The sequence below is a fragment of the Anabrus simplex genome, chromosome 2, assembly GCF_040414725.1.
Source record: "Anabrus simplex isolate iqAnaSimp1 chromosome 2, ASM4041472v1, whole genome shotgun sequence".
Lineage (NCBI taxonomy): Eukaryota > Metazoa > Arthropoda > Insecta > Orthoptera > Tettigoniidae > Anabrus > Anabrus simplex.
This window is the reverse complement of record NC_090266.1, coordinates 977,434,096-977,455,572: the sequence shown is the minus strand read 5'-3', so window position 1 is coordinate 977,455,572 and position 21,477 is coordinate 977,434,096. Positions and strand designations below refer to the sequence as shown.

At 38.2% G+C, this 21,477-nt stretch overlaps 1 protein-coding gene across 3 annotated transcripts in view; it reads right to left on the bottom strand.

Annotated features, from left to right (window-relative positions):
* Window positions 1–21,477, bottom strand: part of Zw (glucose-6-phosphate 1-dehydrogenase Zw) — a 320,290-nt gene that overhangs the window by 74,707 nt on the left and 224,106 nt on the right. For all 3 annotated transcript variants that reach the window (XM_067141795.2, XM_067141797.2, XM_067141796.2), the window contains exons 4-5: window positions 13,956–14,173; window positions 13,722–13,880 (exon numbers count right to left, since the gene is read on the bottom strand). In XM_067141795.2, coding sequence (XP_066997896.2) covers window positions 13,722–13,880; window positions 13,956–14,173 — 377 coding nt within the window. The remainder of the gene's footprint in view (window positions 1–13,721; window positions 13,881–13,955; window positions 14,174–21,477) is intronic.

Sequence of the window (21,477 nt, the reverse complement as noted above, 5' to 3'; positions counted from 1 at the left end):
CAATTATTAGGTTATGACAGTGAGTATGTGAATTTTCTTTTTCAACTTGACTTGATCAATGAACAAGTGTGTACTGTACATCAAACAAATACTGTTAACTGGAAACTTCTGTAAGTTGAAAATTCTACTACAGTCTACTGTTTCTTTGAGTTTGAAATTCTTGATTTTACTAGTGGTAACACTGGTTGCTTAGCAAGGTGATAATCATTGTGGGACAAGAAGGAAAGAAGAGAGAATTTCATATTTTATTGCCTCCATTTATCTCCATTAGTTTAGAATTTGTATCATGCATTGTATTTAGGCTTGTTAGGTAATACCGATTATTAAATCATGAATAGGAACAAATGTTCGACCAGTCTAGTTACACTGAGGAAAATGGAAATACTGTAGCAACATAATTTATGTTCATATTGGAGATAGAGAATGGTTAGTACACCATACTGGTTTCAGGCCAATCAGACTGTTCATATGACCCTTTCCATCTGACTGGTCATGGACGAACCAGTAGCCCAGTAGAGCTTAGTGGACGTGTAGTCTGTGAGGTACAGTGAAACATGCTTCACCAGCTGGTACAATCTCAATATCAACAATTTGTACCGGTTGGGAGGACCTGCATAGTTGGTCTGCATGAGAGTGGGCTGTAGCTGCACGTACTAGCTGAAATGCATCTGTGGTACAACATGTGGTCAAATTAAGAGAACAACTTGTATAGCAACAGTGGTCAAATGAAGAGGCACAGGCTTGGAGACCTGGGAGAGGACCAACCCAATGGACAACAATGTAGGAAAATCGCCACACCATTCAGATGATCTCGTCACAACCTCAAGCAACGGCGGTAGAAATTCGAGCTACTGTGGCACCACCGTTATGCAACAAACGGTTGGTAATCATTTGTGTGTAGCTGCCTCATTACCCCCACATCACTTTACCAAGTGTTCCGTTGACCCACAACATCGACATATGAGTTTGTCCTGGTATCAGGAGTGATGGGTAGACACCTGCCTAACTCCCCTCAGCCACCTACAAGTGTAGATGAACTGACCCTTGTGGTGAAGCAAGTATGGGCCACAATTCTGTAGGACTTGATCCAGAGCTTTATTGACTGCATACTGCACAGGATTCAGTAATGATTTGTAGCTCATTGTGGTCGCACCCTGTACTGACCTGTGCCTACGTGTGCACACAGAGGCATCTGAACATGTTATCACATCACTGCCTTACACATATCCCACTTGCACACTTGCTGCATTGTAGGCCCTCCCCTTCATGCTATTGCAATTTCCATTTTCCCTAGTGTATATTATGAGAGACAGGTACATGAAAAGAAGCACTTAATAGGATAAACAAAATGACAGGTCAGTGTGTGAAGAAGGAACAACAGAAAAAGGTGACTAGGACAAACATGAAAACTCGAAAGGTCAAGGGCTGTCTCCACATCTTCATACACTGCCAACTTCAAATATATGTACTTTTTCCTTATCAATCCCAGCTCTTCCACATCTATTTCTTCTCAGCCCCCAGTGAGCTTGATTCTGCTTCCCAGCTTCCTTGATTTTCAACACTCATTGAGGGGCATCTTGAGAGATCTTCAGCCTTTACCGGAGAAGTGTACAATAAGAAGAAAGCCAGATAAAACCAGGAAAAATGGAAGAAATAATAAAAAGATGAATACAAGTGGTAAAATACTAGGAACACAGAACACACGCAGGAGAAAAGGATCCCAAAGTATCAGTATAAGTAATGGAAAGGAACAAACAATTGACAAATAAAGTCATTATATAGACGGACTAGCAAGATACCCGTGCTTCGCAACGGCTTTAAAATGAAAATTATTATTTTAAGTTTTATATTTTGGCGAGTCCACTGTCAGCTGAGCCTGTAAAATACGTCCTCAGTTTGTATGTCAAATGGTTTTGGGGGAATGATTATTTATCTTATAATCTACCACTCACTTGAACCCCGTATGGAAGAATTTGAATGTTTTAAACCATATCTTATTTAACATCTAGGACATAAAAGCGAGCTACCTGTGAAATTTTGATTTTGTATGTTGTACATTAATGGAGGAATGAATACTTTTTTAAGGGGTGAATGTTTTTAAATATTTATTAACATCTAGGATATAGAAGACAACCCTTCATAAAAAATATTATGTTCATGCCTGAAATGGTTTTGGAAGAATGGATATTGTGTCTTCCAGAATCAACTACCATCTAAACCCCATAGGGGAGAAATATTTTGAAGTATACCGTATTTTACACTTATTTGTCGTAAAATTACAACTTTGTACGCCAAACGGTTTTGGAGGGATGAGCAATTTAGTTTACGGACCTAACCTCATTTAACACTGTAGCAGTGGAACGTTTAAAAATATTTCCTATTTCACACCTAGGATTTAAAATATATACTGCTGTTTGGAATTTTGTCTTCGTACATTAAATTGTTTTGGAGGAAGGAATGAATATATTTGTTTTCAGATGTTAACCACCATTTAACACTCTGAGTGGTTAAATTTGTTTCAAACCTTCTGTTATTTAAAACCTAGGATATCATTTGACATTTTAACTTTGTAATTCAAACGGTTTCATATAAACATATATTTTTGTCATCATTCCTAATCCCCCAGTCAAAACCCCTTAGGGGAGTATTGTTTTAAGTCCACTTCTTATGTGTATCCTCATAAAAAGAATTCAACTCCTTTTACACCCCCTTGATTCCCTTCCCCCCAACAAAAAAATGTGTGTTCCTTTATTTTTAAAGGAGATTCCAAATACCAATTTTCACGTCCGTAACATCTTTCATATTTGAGATATGAGTATTCTCATACAAAGAACTAAACTAATTTTTCAATTCATTTACCCCCCCACCTTAATTGGATTTTTTGAAAACAAAAGAATACTGTTTCTTTATTTTTAAGGAAGATTCCAAGTATAAATTTTCATATCTGTAACATATTCAGTTTTTGAGATGTAAGTATCCTCATAAAAAGAATTCAACCCCTTTTCAGTCCTTTTTACATCCCCTTAAGTGGATTTTATGAAAACAATACCTGTTTCTTTTTTTTAAAGGAGATTCCTTATACCAATTTTCACTTCTGTAGTATCTTCAGATTTTGAGATACCAGTATCCTAATAAAAATAATTCAACCCCTCTTTCAGTCCCTTTTACCCCCCCCCCCCCTATTAAGTGTTTTTTTTTTTTTTTTCAAAAACGAGCAAATATGTGTTACTTTTATTTTTAAAAGATATATATATATATATGCTTATTTTAAAAATTTACACCCTTTAACACTTTCCCTTAAGTGGATGTTCAGAAAACAAATTATGCGTGCTCCTTTGCTTTTGCAGGAGATTCCAAATACCAGTTTTCGCGTGCGTAACATTTGCATTTTTGAGATATACTGTAGATATACTCATTTTAAAAATTCACCCCCCTTTTCACTCCCTTAGCAGTGGAATATCCAAAAATCCTCCCTTAGTGAGCACCTACATTGTAATATGAATGTATCCCCTAAATTTAAATTCTTTATGTCTAGTAGTTTTTGCTCTGCGATGATGAATCAGTCAGTCAGTCAGGACAAGTTATTTTATATATAGATACACATGCTCGTTTTAAAAATTTATCCCCTTTAACACTTCCCCTTAAGTGGATTTAACAAATTATGCATGTTCCTTTGCTTTTACAGGAGACTCCAAATACCAGTTTTCACGTCTGTAACATGTTACGTTTTTGAGATATACTCTAGATATACTCATTTTAAAAATTCACCCCATTTGTCACTCCTGTTCACCACCCCTTAAGTAGATTTTCCAAAAACAAAAAAATACAGGTTTCTTTATTTTTAAAGGAGATTTCAAATACCTCTTTTCACGTCTTAAAACTGTTCAGTTTTCAAGATATAGATACACTCATTTTAAACGTTCACCCCCTTTTTCACCCCTTAGCGACAGAATATCCCAAAATCCTCCCTTGGTGAACACCTACATTGTAATATGAATGTATCTCCAAAATTTGAATTCTTTATGTCCAGTAGTTTTGGCTCCGCGATGATGAATCAGTCAGTCAGTCAGGACAAGTTATTTTATATATAGATACACATGCTCGTTTTAAAAATGTATCCCCTTTAACACTTCCCCTTAAGTATATATACTGTAGATAAGAACCAGGCAAGTTGACAATGCAGCTGTGAACTTGAATCTGGGAGATAGTGGGTTCAAACCTCACCGTCAGCAGCCATGAAGATGGTTTTCTGTGATTTCCCATTTTCCCACTGGGCAAATGCTGGGGCCACAGCTGTTTCCATCCCACTCCTAGCCCTTTCCTATCCCATCGTCACCATAAGACCTATCTGGGTCGGTGTAAAATGAAGAAAAGGAGAAAAAAAAGGAAAGAAAGATAAGAACATTAAAGGGAACACATAATAGAATAAGCACGACAGGTCTGTATTGGAAGAGTGAGCATAGATTATGGTAAGCTGCACTTTCTTCTTTTCCCAGATCTCTCTGCTATTTGTTATTATACCAGGTGGTCCACCAGCCCATTGCAATCCAATTTTATGCATCCCTTCACATTTACTATAATTTTGCAAGACATTGGTCCCTCTCCCTAAACCTAGGTAATATAAGAAGATGTGTGTTTATTGGCTTGAAGACAGCAGGAATCGTGAGCACCGCTATTAATTCATTATGGATACCTCAAATGAACCCATAAAATGAGTACAGATATGCAGAACACGTACTTTAAAACAGGAGGTGGATGCACAGACTGGGAGTACGGTACTGTATAGGCTGGGAATTGGGTGCCGTAGGTCAAGTGTTGCAGTAGCGGACATGGCAAGTGGGCGGGGAGATATGTAATAGTGGACAGTGACAATCAATCATTCACTACTGATCTGCATTTAAGGCAGTCGCCCAGGTGGCAGATTCCCTATCTGTTGTTTTCCTAGCCTTTTCTTAAATGATTGCAAAGAAATTGGAAATTTATTGAACATCTCCCTTGGTAAGTTATTCCAATCCCTAACTCCCCTTCCTATAAACAAATATTTGCCCCAATTTGTCCTCTTGAATTCAACTTTATCTTCATATTGTGATCTTTCCTACTTTTAAAGACACCATCCAAACTTATTCGTCTACTGATGTCCTCCCACGCCATCTCTCCACTGACAGCTCGGAACATACCACCCAGTCGAGCAGCTCATCTCCTTTCTCCCAAGTCTTTCCAGCCTAAACTTTGCAACATTTTTGTAACATTACTCTTTTGTCGGAAATCGCCCAGAACAAATCGAGCTGCTTTTCTTTGGATTTTTTCCAGTTCCTGAATCAAGTAATCCTGGTAAGGGTCCCATACACTGGAACCATACTCTAGTTGGGGTCTCACCAGAGACAAATATGCTCTCTCCTTTACATCCTTACTACAACCCCTAAATACTCTCATAAACATGTGCAGAGATCTGTACCCTTAATTTACAATCATATTTATGTGATTACCCCAATGAAGATCTTTCCTTATATTAATACCTAGGTATTTACAATGATCCCCAAAGGGAACTTTCACCCCATCAATGCAGTAATTAAAACTGAGAGGACTTTTCCTATTTGTGAAACTCACAACCTGACTTTTATCCCCGTTTATCATCATACCATTGCCTACTGTCCATCTCACAACATTATCGAGATCATTTTGCAGTTGCTCACAATCTTGTAACTTATCTATTACTCTGCACAGAATAACATCATCTGTGAAAAGCCTTATCTCTGATTCCACTTCTTTACACATATCATTGATATATATAAGAAAACATAAAGCTCCAATAATACTGCCTTGAGGAATTCCCCTCTTAATTTTTACAGGGACAGATAAATCTTCACCTACTCTAATTCTCTGAGTTCTGTTTTCTAGAAACAGAGCCACCCATTCAGTCACTCTTTTTTCAAGTCCAATTGCACTCATTTTTGCCAGTAGTCTCCCATGATCTACCCTATCAAATGCCTTAGACAGGTCAATCGCGATACAGTCCATTTGAGCTCCTGAATCCAGGATATCTGCTATATCTTGCTGGAATCCTACAAGCTGGGCTTCAGTGGAGTAACCTTTCCTAAACCCAAACTGCCTTCTGTCAAACCAGTTATTAATTTTGCAAACATGTCTAATATAATCAGAAAGAATGCTTTCCCAAAGCTTACATACCATGCATGTCAAACTGACTGGCCTGTAATTTTCAGTTTTATGTCTATCACCCTTTCCTTTATATACAGGAGCTACTATAGCAACTCTCCATTCATTTGGTAAAGTTCCTTCATGCAAACAATAATCAAACAAGTACTTCAGATATGGTACTATATCCCAACCCATTGTCTTTAGTATATCCCCCGAAACCTTATCAATTCCAGCTGCTTTTCTAGTTTTCAACTTTTGTATCTTACTGTAAATGTCATTGCTGTCATAGGTAAATTTTAATACTTCTTTAGTATTAGTCACCTCCTCTATCTGGACATTATCCTTGTAACCAACAATCTTTACATACTGCTGACTGAATACTTCTGCCTTTTGAAGATCCTCGCATACACACTCCCCTTGTTCATTAATAATTCCTGAAATGTTCTTTTTGGAACCTGTTTCTGCCTTAAAGTACCTATACATACTCTTCCAGTTTTCACTAAAATTAGTGTGGCCACTAATTATGCTTGCCATCATGTTATCCTTAGCTGACTTCTTTGCTAGATTCAACTTCCTAGTAAGAAATTTCCTAGTGCTTCAAGGTAGGAGGTTCAAGTCCCACATAAGAATTTTTCTTAACAGCCAGTTGCCTGGGATGTGGTAAGGTTGCATACTTGATAGCTTTCAAAGACTGATTTGTTTATTTGACCCTGTAAAAGACCATATGTATGTGGTAAGGCTCACTACAAAATATGAGTGTCAAAGCTTCCCACTGCTCAAGAACTTGATTAACAGACGGAAGAAGTGAGAGCCAAAGGGCACTGACCTGCTGTGTCACAATGTGTTTTGCCTCTTAGAACTCTTATCAAGATAGTAATATACCTGAACCATAAAGTTCTCTACGTTTACTGGTAATTGGGCTGCTGCTTTCTGTGCACAGATGTGTATCAGATGATATGAACTACCCAAAATATATACTGAAGAATGCATGTCCTTCACAAATTTGGCAGTGCCTTTCTTTGCCCCTATCACTGAGCATGCATTGTCAAAAGAAAAAGAAATACAATTTTCCCATTGAATGGCTAGAGGACAGAACTCACTGTTGATAAGAGAGAAAAGTTCCTCATTTTATTGCCAGTACTCTCTAACAATGACAACAAAAGAGTAGATACTTGGCCTATCTGAGCATTAAAAACAGAACCAACTATAGGATAAAATTTAACTGCATTTGAAACCATACTACCATCAGTAGCCAAAGAAAAAGGCAGTTTTTTCGTTGCAAAATTTCAGTTATTTCCTTTTTTTCTCTCAGATGCCGTGTATTGAACTAAAGCAGAGGTTTTCGTTCTTGCACAACCATATTTCTGTGAAATTTTAGAGCCAGGGAACGCTGCTCTAAATAAATTTCCTGCACGATTCGAAACAGGTAACGGGATATTATGCTCCAACAACTCGGTATTTATCACTGCAGTTTAATTACTTTTTATGAAGAATAATAAAATAGATTTGTTTTGTAATATTAACTCAACTTATGTATTATGTTTCTTGGATTCGATTTGTCCTCTGCAATCATCTCGTCCACTGTGAGCCACAGAGAAATCACAAGCACACACACTGCAGAACACATGATTTTCACTAACACGTGAAGCAAGTAGGCATGGCCATTCCTTTGAGTAACTGTCTTGATATTTTTGTAACACTGGCACTGCTGTTTTCTTAGAAGGAGATCCAATATGACAATTGTTCTGCTTCATTTTACAAAACCAACCCCTTCTTTTAGAATCTATGACTATAATACAGTAATAAAAATTGTAACGCACCAAAGCATCACCCACTTCTACATACACAACAAAGAGACACCACGTACACTGGAGAAGAGCACAGAGTAAACAATGTGTAAGCACAGAGTTGAGCTCCTTCATTTGCAATGAATTTCACAATGCTCACTCACAGGATGCAAAAGGAAGTGATGATCGAATAATGTATAGTATGTATAACAGAAGAAAAAAGTAACTGAGCTCCAGTGTTTAAAGTTCTTCGAATTTTATCATGTATTTTAACTTGATGTATTCGGTAACCCAAATCGTATTTTAATGTGTATTTGTGACCTTGTCTATTTTACTTATCTTACACGTATTTTCAGCTGATGATGTCCAAAAAGAAGGACTAAACATGTCCTGACACTGGTTAATGTCACCCTAGTTAAACATAATTTTTAGTATTGTAAAGGTGGAACCTTTGATTGTACCTTTAAAAATATACTATTGACAATATGGGCTTTGCAATGAAATTCATTTTATGCAATAATGTATAGTTGTCAACTCATAAGCATTGAAAGAAGGGGGGTTGAGTAGTAATGCTCAAATGGATTGAAAATTCTTTTCTTCTTATCTTTTTTCTTTGATTGTTATAATGCCGTTTTCCCCTTTAACAGTAATGACATAATCATGAGGTAAAATCTGTAATAATTATGGAAAATCCATAATAGTTGGCATCTCTGTATATAGATAGTCCATTACTTTTCCCATGAAATTTTCTTGATGTAAGCAAACTATAATTTCCTTTTAACCCGCGAGTGGTCGCTAACCGAACTGTAACACGAGTGGTCGCACGTGAGACTTTCTCTCACATTAAATTTCATTTAAAATAAACATACCAGTATCTTCCATAATTTTTCGGGGTGTAACAGTGAAATTATTTACTGAAATGGGATGCAAAATCTCCGTTATACATTTTAGATAAAAAAAGAAATGATTAGCCCATATTACACAAACAAATTACTACTTAAAGGAAATTAGTCATTAGTTCAGTCACATGGCAGTACGTAATATTCACAAGAGTGCCAGGCTGAATGGCTCAGACGGTTAAGGTGCTCAGATACATCAGCCGTAGCTTTACTGGCATGTAAAAGAAATTCTGTGGGACAAAATTCCAGCACCTTGCATATGCGAAAACCGTTTGGGATGTAAAACCAATAATAATTTTGTTATTAATATAGAACTTCCTGACAGACACAAAACGAGTGAAAGAATAAAGTACAATAGGTCTTCTCTCTGGAGTTTGTAATAGCACTTATTACCCAGCATTCTTCCCCAAGTCATAATTTTTGAAGTCTTATTTATGAGTAACTGCAAATGGAGAACGTTTTGCGTGTGAGACTTAAGTCAAATACTAACGCCTACAACAGGATAAAGTTTCCAGCTTGTCTTCAACATAACACCAATGCTACTGGTCGCGCGATGAGAGAACCTCTCACACAGGGCGCACAAACTCCTACGAATCTTTATTCCGACTGCAGGAGGGGATGCTTACCCTTCAAATGTGAATAGCCTTACTCACGAGAGTTATAAACTCAGCTAGAAGAGGGTACAGTCACCTCTCTTGCATCAATGAGAAGTAAACTCATAATACAAAATAATGTGAGAGAAAATCTCATTTGGCGACTACTCACGGGTTAATCATTGTGCAATTTATTTTGATGATTTAACACACTGACTATAGCCAAATGTATGCTATATATCTTCTGGTGGATTAGGCCTAATAAGTGCAATTGTGCAGTAATTTCTTCTATGCGCATGTAATAGCAACTTGAAAATCTTTGTGCTCTATGATAGCCAAAGTGAACAGAAATGTTAGAGGGCATTCGACCTGTGTATGTTATTGTAATAAAGAATTTTTGTGAATAAATTAATTCCATCCCCTTGTCTATGAGACTGGACAGCTGTGGTGAAGTACAGTGGGCAATTCGAGGGCCCTGAGACTGCTACGGTAGCTGTGAAGGCCCTTCAGGAACTCTGAAAAGCAGTGTTATGCACGTCTCATAGCGATATTGTATAGTATTTTTTGAAGTGATTCCACATACTGATGGTTCATGTTTGTGGGTTACTGTAGTCACGTCCTAGTTCGTGAACCATGGGCAACGGCTGAGTGGCCTAGTAAGTGGTCCTGAGAGTCGGGATACCAGTTGCTATGGAATGGGAGTGGGCATCTCGGACATATTCTGAGTCGTGGTCCTCCTTGTGCTCAGGCGGCTAGGACTATACAATCCACCGGTGGTCCATAACCCGTTAGAGGAGAGATCCTCACTTGGACTATGTGCAAGTAGGGCAGCATCCTGCTTCATGAATCGACCGAGCTCAGAACATTTTAAGCAAGCCTCGGACCTATGGGAGTAACGGAGTCCCACTCCCATTTGACAGGCGAGGGACTCCTTGGAAACAACTTGGCGAACGAAATGGAATTCGATGGGGAGCTATCAATATTAATGGGGATTATGGAACAAAGAAAGTAGAACTGGCTGAGTCAGCAAAGAGGATGCATCTGGATGTGCTAGGAGTAAGTGATATTTGGGTACGGGGAGATAACGAGGAGAGATAGGAGATTATAAAGTGTACTTGACGGGTGTTAGAAAGGGAAGGGCAGAGTCTGGGGTAGGGCTCTTTATCAGGAATACCATTGCACGGAACATAGTTTCTGTTAGGCACGTAAATGAGCGAATGATGTGGGTAGATTTGTCAGTTGGAGGAATTAGGACTAGAATTTTGTCCGTGTATTCACCATGTGAAGGTTCAGATGAGGATGAAGTTGACAAGTTTTATGAAGCATTGAGTGACATCGTAGTCAGGGTAAACAGCAAGGATAGAATAGTGTTAATGGGCGATTTCAATGCGAGAGTTGGGAATAGAACTGAAGGATACGAAAGGGTGATTGGTAAATGTGGGGAAGATGAGGAAGCTAATGGGAATGGGAAGCATTTGCTGGACTTCTGTGCTAGTATGGGTTTAGCTGTTACGAATACATTCTTCAAGCATAAGGCTATTCACCGCTACACGTGGGAGGCTAGGGGTACCAGATCCATAATAGACTATATCTTAACAGACTTCGAATTCAGGAAATCTGTTAGGAATGTACGAGTTTTCCGGGGATTTTTCGATGATACAGACCACTATCTGATCTGTAGTGAACTAAGTATCACTAGGCCTAAGGTAGAGAAAGTGAAATCTGTCTGCAAACGAATAAGGGTAGAAAATCTCCAGGACGAGGAAATTAGACGGAAGTACATGGATATGATTAGTGAGAAGTTTCGAACAGTAGACATTAAGCAGGTTCAGGATATAGAAAGTGAATGGGTGGCATATAGGGATGCTGTAGTAGAAACAGCCAGGGAATGCCTTGGAACAACTGTATGTAAAGACGGGAAAAGGCGAACATCTTGGTGGAATGATGAAGTGAGAGCAGCTTGTAAACGTAAAAAGAAGGCTTATAAGAAATGGCTCCAAACAAGGGCCGAGGCAGATAGGGAGTTGTATGTAGATGAAAGAAACAGAGCGAAACAAATAATTGTTGAATCCAAAAAGAAGTCATGGGAAGATTTTGGTAACAACCTGGAAAGGCTAGGTCAAGCAGCAGGGAAACCTTTCTGGACAGTAATAAAGAATCTTAGGAAGGGAGGGAAACAGGAAATGAACAGTGTTTTGAGTAATTCAGGTGAACTCATAATAGATCCCAGGGAATCACTGGAGAGGTGGAGGGAATATTTTGAACATCTTCTTAATGTAAAAGGAAATCATCCTGGTGGTGTTGTGAACAGCGAAGCTCAAGGGGAGGAGGAAAATGATGTTGGTGAAATTATGCTTGAGGAAGTGGAAAGGATGGTAAATAAACTCCATTGTCATAAAGCAGCAGGAATAGATGAAATTAGACCTGAAATGGTGAAGTATAGTGGGAAGGCAGGGATGAAATGGCTTCATAGAGTAGTAAAATTAGCGTGGAGTGTTGGTAAGGTACCTTCAGATTGGGCAAAAGCAGTAATTGCCCCTATCTATAAGCAAGGGAACAGGAAGGATTGCAACAACTATCGAGGTATCTCACTGATTAGTATACCAGGCAAAGTATTCACTGCCATCTTGGAAGGGAGGGTGCGATCAGGCGTTGAAAGGAAGTTGGATGAAAACCAGTGTGGTTTCAGACCACAGAGAGGCTGTCAGGATCAGATTTTCAGTATGCGCCAGGTAATTGAAATATGCTATGAGAGGAATAGGCAGTTGTGTTTATGTTTCGTAGATCTAGAGAAAGCATATGACAGGGTACCGAGTGAAAAGATGTTCGCCATACTGGGGGACTATGGAATTAAAGGCAGATTATTAAAAGCAATCAAAGGCATTTATGTTGACAATTGGGCTTCAGTGAGAATTGATGGCAAAATGAGTTCTTGGTTCAGGGTACTTACAGGGGTTAGACAAGGCTGTAATCTTTCACCTTTGCTGTTTGTAGTTTGCATGGATCATCTGCTGAAAGGTATAAAATGGCAGGGAGGGATTCAGTTAGGTGGAAATGTAGTAAGCAGTCTGGCCTATGCTGACGACTTGGTCTTAATGTCAGATTGTGCCGAAAGCCTACAGTCTAATATCGTGGAACTTGAAAATAGGTGCAATGAGTATGGTATGAAAATTAGCCTCTTGAAGACTAAATTGATGTCAGTAGGTAAGAAATTCAACAGAATTGAATGTCAGATTGGTGATACAAAGCTAGAACAGGTCGATAATTTCAAGTATTTAGGTTGTGTGTTCTCCCAGGATGGTAATATAGTAAGTGAGATTGAATCAAGGTGCCGTAAAGCTAATGCAGTGAGCTCGCAGCTGCGATCGACTGTATTCTGTAAGAAGGAAGTCAGCTCCCAGACGAAACTATCTTTACATCGGTCTGTTTTCAGACCAACTTTGCTTTACGGGAGCGAAAGCTGGGTGGACTCAGGATATCTTATTTATAAGTTAGAAGTAACAGACATGAAAGTAGCGAGAATGATTGCTGGTACAAACAGGTGGGAACAATGGCAGGAGGGCACTCGGAATGAAGAAATAAAGGCTAATTTAGGAATGAACTCGATGGATGAAGCTGTACGCATAAACCGGCTTCGGTGGTGGGGTCATGTGAGGCGAATGGAGGAGGATAGGTTACCTAGGAGAATAATGGACTCTGCTATGGAGGGTAAGAGAAGTAGAGGTAGACCAAGACGACGATGATTAGACTCGGTTTCTAACGATTTAAAGATAAGAGGTATAGAACTAAATGAGGCCACAACACTAGTTGCAAATCGAGGATTGTGGCGACGTTTAGTAAATTCACAGAGGCTTGCAGACTGAACGCTGAAAGGCATAACAGTCTATAATAATGATGTATGTATGTATGTATGTATGTATGTATGTATGTATGTATGTATGTATGTATGTATGTATGTATGTATGTATGTATGTATGTTCCACATACTGTATATGGGTTGATTATGTGTGTAAGTACAGAAGATATTATGAGTAGAATTTTGTAAATAATATAAATTTATTAAAGATGGGCTGTGTGTTTAATAGAAAAAATGTTAATGTAAAATGTATATTACTGTATTTTAGGAAAAATGTCTTCTCTTCTTTTTAACTTAAAATGTAGTTGTTGAGAATAATGTACTTTTGTGTATCATTTGCAAATAAAGTATTTTCATTTCATTTCATTTCATTTCATTTCATTTGGATATGGATTTGATTTGAAGTTTCTCTAAACAAGAATGCACTCACCTCAAAGCCATTAAATTCTGCACCATTTCTTTTCCGAGATAGTGATCGATACGATACATCTGCTCTTCCTTGAAGAGTGAAGCAAGGTGGGTTGATAATTGTTTAGACGTTTCAGCATCACGACCAAATGGCTTTTCAATGATGATTCGAGTCCAGCCCCTAACAGAGAGAGAATAATTGGTAGTCGTACAAATAAACAATATGTAACAGAGGAAAGATAAGAAATACACTTACTTTTCTGCCATACAAGCGTTACGAATAAAAACAGTGACTTGTTCAAAAACCGATGGTGGTAGTGCGAGGTAGAAGAGTCTATGTGCTACAGGGCCAGTTTCTCGAGCATTAAGAGTTTGGTTTAACAGTTCAAAGTCACGACGGCTGTCATAATTACCAGAAACATAATGGTTGAGCTTCCAGAACTCTTCATAACGTGCCTCTTCAGTTGGCTTCACCTGAAAAACATGAAGGAATGCTGAGCAATTCCATTTGAGAGAGACATCATGCAGGGTACCCTCAGATCCTCCTTGAAATTTCTTAACAATTTTTTCTATTTGGCTTACATCGCACTGACACAGATAGGTCATATGGTAACTATCGGTTATATGTGAATTAATTTCTGTACTTTTATGTTTTCAGAACACCAATGTCAGACTATCAGCTAACGCAAAAAATCAAAAGGAGTATTGTGAATTTTTCAATACCCGCAAAGCACAGAGATTTAAACCTAAGAATTTCATTTTTGTCCGTATTGAACTGAGAATGGATGATAGGAAAACTTAAAATGGTCCACCTTTTCAATACAAAAATGTTATAGTTTATTTATAACATGTATTTGCACTTGGAACTAGTTTCAACGCTGTTTTTGCGTCATCATCAGCCAAAATGTGGGAAATAGGCCAGCATGTAGGCATTTATATTACACAAGGCGTTACATTAAACAATACACATCTTACAAGGAGATAAAAACAGGGACGAATATAGAAACAAATGAATCGTTGAGAAAGCAAAAGTTATACATATTAAAAATAACCTTAACCACACATCTTGCAGTGCGAAAGTGTTCTTCTTGAATGATTTCTGAATATAAAACACACGCGCACACATTTCTGAAGAGCCAGCAGGCAGGACAAAGTAAAGTGAAACCTTAAGAGTTCTTCTGAGAAGAGTTCATCATTTTTTCTATGTTTCTATGTTTCTATGTTTTCTATGTTTTAATATGTATAACTTTTGCTTTCTCAACGATTCATTTGTTTCTATATTCGTCCCTGTTTTTATCTCCTTGTGAGATGTGTATTGTTTAATGTAACGCCTTGTGTAATATAAATGCCTACATGCTGGCCTATTTCCCACATTCTGGCTGATGATGATGCAAAAACAGCGTTGAAACTAGTTCCAAGTGCAAATACATGTTATAAATAAACTATAACATTTTTGTATTGAAAAGGTGGACCGTTTTAAGTTTTCCTATCATCCAAGCACAGAGATATTAAAATTGCACGGTTTTTGGAACTTCCAAGGTCATCTGGGAACAAAGTTCAGAAAAGGTTGGAAGGCTACAGTGGGATGTGTCACACGTAGCCAAGGTATGAATATGACAAACAGATTAGAGTAGAAGTAGGATGTAATAGTTGTGTAGAAATGAAAATCTGAGCACAGAATAGGGTGGGATGGAGAGCTGTAACAAACAAGTTTGTGGACAGATTACCCATACAACAACAACAACAACAACAACAACAGTGGCAGAATATTTTTAATTACATCAAAAATAAATGTTGGCATATATGGAGGATGCTTTAAAGTCAGATACCATATAACACATGTAACAGTTGAAATATACAAATCAACTACAATCACCAACAGAGCGGCTGCGCAGTTTGGGTCACGTAGCTGTCAGCATGCGTTCGGGAGATAGTGGGTTCAAACCCCACTGTCGGCAATGTTACGGCCTCTCTATTACATCAAGATTTTTTCTTCTTACCGTCTGCCATCCGTCGCATTCTACTGCTGCCATATTCTCACCATCTACTTGCTCACTCAGCTGTTCACTAACTGGCCTGTTCCACTCCACTGCTGCTGCTCCCCTGTGGCATCACGCTATGTATTTTTCTTCAAGTAACTTCTGGACTCACTTCACCACCAATATAAGCATGCTATTACTTCGTTTTGCGGGTCAGACATCGAGTGAAATTATTCCTGAGTGGAGAGAGCAGGATATTTCGCAGGTGGCTGGTCCGTTGTGATGTTTCAAATTTGTATTCTAAGAAAAGCTGCATTGAAAATCTTCATACAGACTAGGTGAGCAAATGTTATAACTTTTTCATCTTTTGTGTTTCCATCAAGACTTGAAGACTGAACTATTGATTATTCTATGCCCTTCTGGCTTTCATTCTAACAGAGTCCTGCAGACTGATATCTTTATTAATCTTCAGCTTTACATGATGAACTACATCTGGACAAATGTTAGAAGTGTTGCCACATCCTGAACTTTTCTTTAGGCTGGAGCGGTCGCTCACACTACCAAATGATAGGATTTAAGCAGCCTGGAAAAATCCCCCCCTCCCCCCTTTCCTTCCCTTCTCAGCCTGTCTCCTTTTTTTTTTTTTTTTTTTTCTGTCCACAGTATTAACTCGTATATTTCTGTCTTGTAACATGCTCTAACTCTCTATTTTACTTACCCCTTTTTGGGTTTGATATTTGATTGTAAGTGTGGGCTTTAATCACTATTGTCAAATTGTATTAATACCCCTCCCTTTCTTTCTTAATCAGTGTTGTTTTCAAAAAAAAAAAGAAATAAAATATACTAATTGTGGTTCTCCCCCAATTACAGGACTTGGGTTTTCGCAGAAACTTCTTGGTGTTGTTCGTAAGAAATTTTAATCAAGATCTGCCTTGATCGCATTCTATTGTAAAAAGGGCCGAGCCCTTATTAATATCTGTGTGGCTCCTATTCTTGGTTTGTTGCACTCTGCCTGTTCTAGTCATTTATGGTTGAAATATAACTTACTTGAATTGATTCCCTTTTCTTTAATTCTTGTTTGTTGTGTGTTTCCTCCCTTCTATTTTTTTTTTCTTTTCCTTTTTGACTTTGCACTTACCACGGACGGCCCTCTTGGTTAGCCCGCTGAAGCTCCACTGACTCTGCTGATTGATAAACATCATGTCTAACACATTAGTTTTTGTGTTGCCGTAACCTAACGAGATTTATGGTTTTGGATATCTGACATATGCCCTTCCCTGGTCTGACAAGTTCCCACCAGTGAAATGATACCTGCCTGCTTTAGGTGCTGAGTAGCTCGAAATATATACTGTTTGATGATCCTTTGTGCTGTGGGTCGATCATTTTTCATTACCTGTGCTGTGATTTACATCGTTTTCGTCATTCCTATAAATTTATCATTTATTGATATCACATACTATTTTTTTTCGCCACAGCAGCCCTGAAGATGGTTTTCCGTTGTTTCCCATTTTAACACCAGCCAAATGCTGGAGCTATACCTTAAACAAGGCCACAGTCGATTCCTTCGCATTCCCAGCTCTTTCCTATTCCATCATTGCCATAAGACCATGCAACGTCAAGTAAACTGAAAAAACAATACTACAATCAATATCAAACACAGATGATTAGAATGTTAATCAGCAGACTTCTTAGATCCTGCATTGGTTACACTAAATAACCCATTGATTGTATCACAGAAATCAACAACATCAAGTAGAAGAATGTAAAGGCATTTATTGAATAACAACCGGCTCTGTATATAGTCTTTGAAGAGAAAGGCATCATTTCTAGCTTCCTGTCTTAAAAATGTATAAAGCTGCATAAAGAACTCGGCAATTTGTAATTATTGTGCACCTGCAGTTTTGTGATGTTAGGTCATCAGCCCAGAGGCTGGTTGGATCCTCAAATACCACCACCAAAGGCTATGCAGTTATAGGGAAACTGCAAAAACCAATGGCAGAGCCCAGATGAGGCATACTAGGCAAGATGAGGAGTGAGGTAGTTTGCCATTGCTCACCTGCAGTTATATGTGAATTAATTTCTGTACTTTTATATTTTCAGAGCACCAATGTCAGACTATCAGCTAATGCAAGAAATCAAAAGGAATATTGTGAATTTTTCAGAACCCGCAAAGCACAGTGATATTAAAATTGCACGGTTTTTGAAACTTCCAAGGTCATCTGCGAACAAAGTTCAGAAGAAGTTGGAATGCTACAGTGGGATGTGTCACACGTAGCCAATCACACAAATCATTCACAGTGCTTGGACAGTACTAGGACACAACAATTTGTACAGAAGCTACAGAACATTATCGAAGAGAAGCCCAAAACATCCATGAGGTCCACTGCCAGAGATCTCCAGGTGTCTAAAGTCACAATCCGTGTTGTGGTGCATGAGGACATTCGATATACATTGTATGTTATGAAGAAATGGAGGTTCCTGCTGGCATGCGCACGCACGCACCAAGGACACATCATACCATCCCACTTCCTTCCACAGGACCATCAGGTGAATGCTGCTAGTTATATTGAGGTGCTAGAGACAGGTGTGAAGACCTGTTTGGATAGCATATGCAATGGAAGGACATATGTGGTTCAGCAGGATCCTGCACCTGCGCAAAAGGCTGTGACAATTAGGGATGGGAATTTCTCTCACTCGAGAGTCTTGAGATAAATACCCAAAATCTCAAGAACCTCATAAAACATTTTAAGAGAAAGTGAATAGTGCTGCACTCTTTTGAGTGTGTTTGCAAATTACAATGAAACAGTGTTAGAATTTCTTGCTGGAAGCGCGACATTCAGGTTATTTTAAACAACTACATTATTGGTTGATCTGCCATGGAACACATGGAATATTTGCTTTGACCTTATATTTAAGCTCATATGAACACAACTGCTTATTTACAGAAAGGAATGATGTAGAACAAAACTTAGTATAGATGGTCTTAAAAAGCACAATTAAAATTGAATCAAACAGTTATTCCATTCCTAACCCTCGTACAGGATTAGGCGGGCTATCAGCTAAACAAATGAGTTCTTTGGCCGTGAAATATCGAAACATTATTTTTAAGGACGTAATATAAAGTATGTCTAGTACATACATATTTGGAACTGCCTACTATGTGTTTCCAGTGCAGAAGTCACCGAATCAAATATTCGCTCCACAGTTGCTCGAACAGACTCCCACTATCCTCCATTTTTTGAAAATAATACATTTTACAGATTTATACACATGCCTATACAGTGGGTAACATTAATACTGAATCATCCAATTATGTTGGCTTGAAGAATCAGGTGACCTGATCTTGCTGTCATTGAACTCTGAGGTACTATGTAAGTGACTACTGGAGTCAAACTTGTTAGATTGTTAATAATGGAATTCTAAATACATGATGTAATAAAAGTAACATAAAATTACACTTTTAAAAACTTTGTCTTGAAAATATGAAAGAAACTGCTTGATTTACAGTAGAACCCCGCTTAACCAAACTTCACTTAACCGAAATGCTCTGGCAAAATTGTATTTTAATATTTTGTTTTTACCCTCTCGTTCTTAGCCGTTGATATTAGTATATTCTCCTGTTATATGTGCTGAGAGCTACTAGGCAAACCCTACTTTTATATTATGACATGCCAGAATGCACGTGTAGCATTAAAAAAAATTTTCTTACACTCTAGTTCGTTCCATGATACTTTTTTCTTGAACAAGGAGGAATTATCATTACTGTATTATTATTGTTGTATTATTCGTCATGAAGATTATGTAGACTGTGGTTAACGTTGCTTCAGTTGCGGGAGTTTCATCTTGTTTACTGCTCAGACTATACTGCAGCTTGATTGATTTCAAATTTTTATTAAAATTCAGTACCACGCGCTTTAATTACAGAACTGTAATAAAATTACTGTATACAGTATTCAGTATACTGTATACAAAAGAAATTGTTTCATTATTTCAGATTGCTTCGCGCTTTGTTGAACAAAGCAATAAATCTACACCAGCTGATGTATTGTTGATTAAACGGTGGAGCAACATAGCTGCACGACAGCGCTGCACCAATAAAATTCAGAAGAAAATCACTGATTTTATACAATGAGTGACATTAAACATTTTAATGTAACTCGTTGCTTACCACAGTTTATGCATTTTTATTTCGACATTTAACTTCTGAAAATATTTACCATGCGTCATTTGAAAAAAACGTGTCAACCGAAGTGGCTCCACCACCTTTATTTTGGATAAACGGGGTTCTTCTGTACATTTAAAAAATAAACGCTTCCTGTTGTATGTCCGGCGCTCCCTTTCTCGCTCCGCCTGCCAGCTGCACGCGCGCCTGTGTATCATTCTGCTAGCTTCGACGCGCAGCCCTCAGTGCGCGTGCCTGACCATCGAGTGTACTATAAATAGGAGCTCCCTGCCTGCTCAATGGCCCACTTGCCCCGGTGTCCAGCTCCAGAATACACCCTACGTCGAGCACGGAGGCTACTCCTCTTGAAAATGTGCTTCGACCAGGTGGACTGAATTTCTGGCAGTACGAGGTTTCACCTCTGGTCACCGCTCCCTTACCTGTTTCCACTGCCTATGTTCCGTAATTCTTTCACAAGCCATTTTCATTCCCTAATTTACGCAAGCTCCCTTAGTTTCGCTAGGTGGTATTTCTTCAATCAATTGAACTTGCTTTTTAGGAATTCAGGCACTTCAACAAACAAGGACTCTCAAAGACATTTATGTTAGTGTGCCAGATAGTTCTCGACTATCAACGCGTCAATTCACAAAGACTATCTTTGCAAGATAGAAGTGTATATAAAGACTGTAAACCTGTACATATTGTATAAAGACAGACTTTTCTCAAGATTCAATATTCCTTTTTGCTTCAAAATAAATTTCAGTTATTTGTGTAAATATCATAAAGTGAAGCAATAAAAGTTGTGTTTTGTAAACTTCAACCTTGGTTACAACACTTCCAATGTTGGTACTTCTTGCAACTAGCATTACTTTGACACTGGGCATTAACACGATACTAAATCATTCTGTGCAAAAGTGTTTATTGCACTTATTTAATAATTATTGGAACAACAACTTTATTGTTTCCCACTGAATAAAGTTAACTGTTGCTCTTCCCTTTAAGTAGCCTGTGGTTTATCTTGTCCTTACAAACTTTGTATGTATGATTATTACTACTTAGCTGAAAAAAAGAAAAGAAAAGAAAAATATGAATAATTTTTAATTTCACATATAACAGCATATTCGCAAAAATGACAAAAGGGAATACAAACGACATTGCAGTTTATTTTCTGGGACATCTGTGAAATGTTCCAAGGTCCATGATTTCCTCTAGGTAGCCATGAGTGTGCACTAAAAGTACTGTATTGCATTCAAGTCATTCAAATGATGAGGCTTAAATAAAATGATGGACTTTTTTTTTAGTGGGTTGAGTGTGATGCTGCATAGCTTGTTCGTGTATTATTCCCTGTAAATAGAAGGCCAAACTTCCGTTCATGACTCGGCCTGTTGTCCCATTGGACAAGATGTCAAAGCCTGTTGTTCCCAGTGTGCTGCAAAACCATGACGGAAATGGCATGCTTATGTTCCCGAGAGTCTCATGAGGCACACATTTCTGAGAAAAGCATTGAGAAGTTCTCATGATTCTCGAGACATGCACTCTCATTTCCCATCCCTAGTGACAACACAACATTGGAATCTGCATGACCACATCACATCAAACATTTGATCACTTAACCTGCCAGAACGAAATGGCCTAGA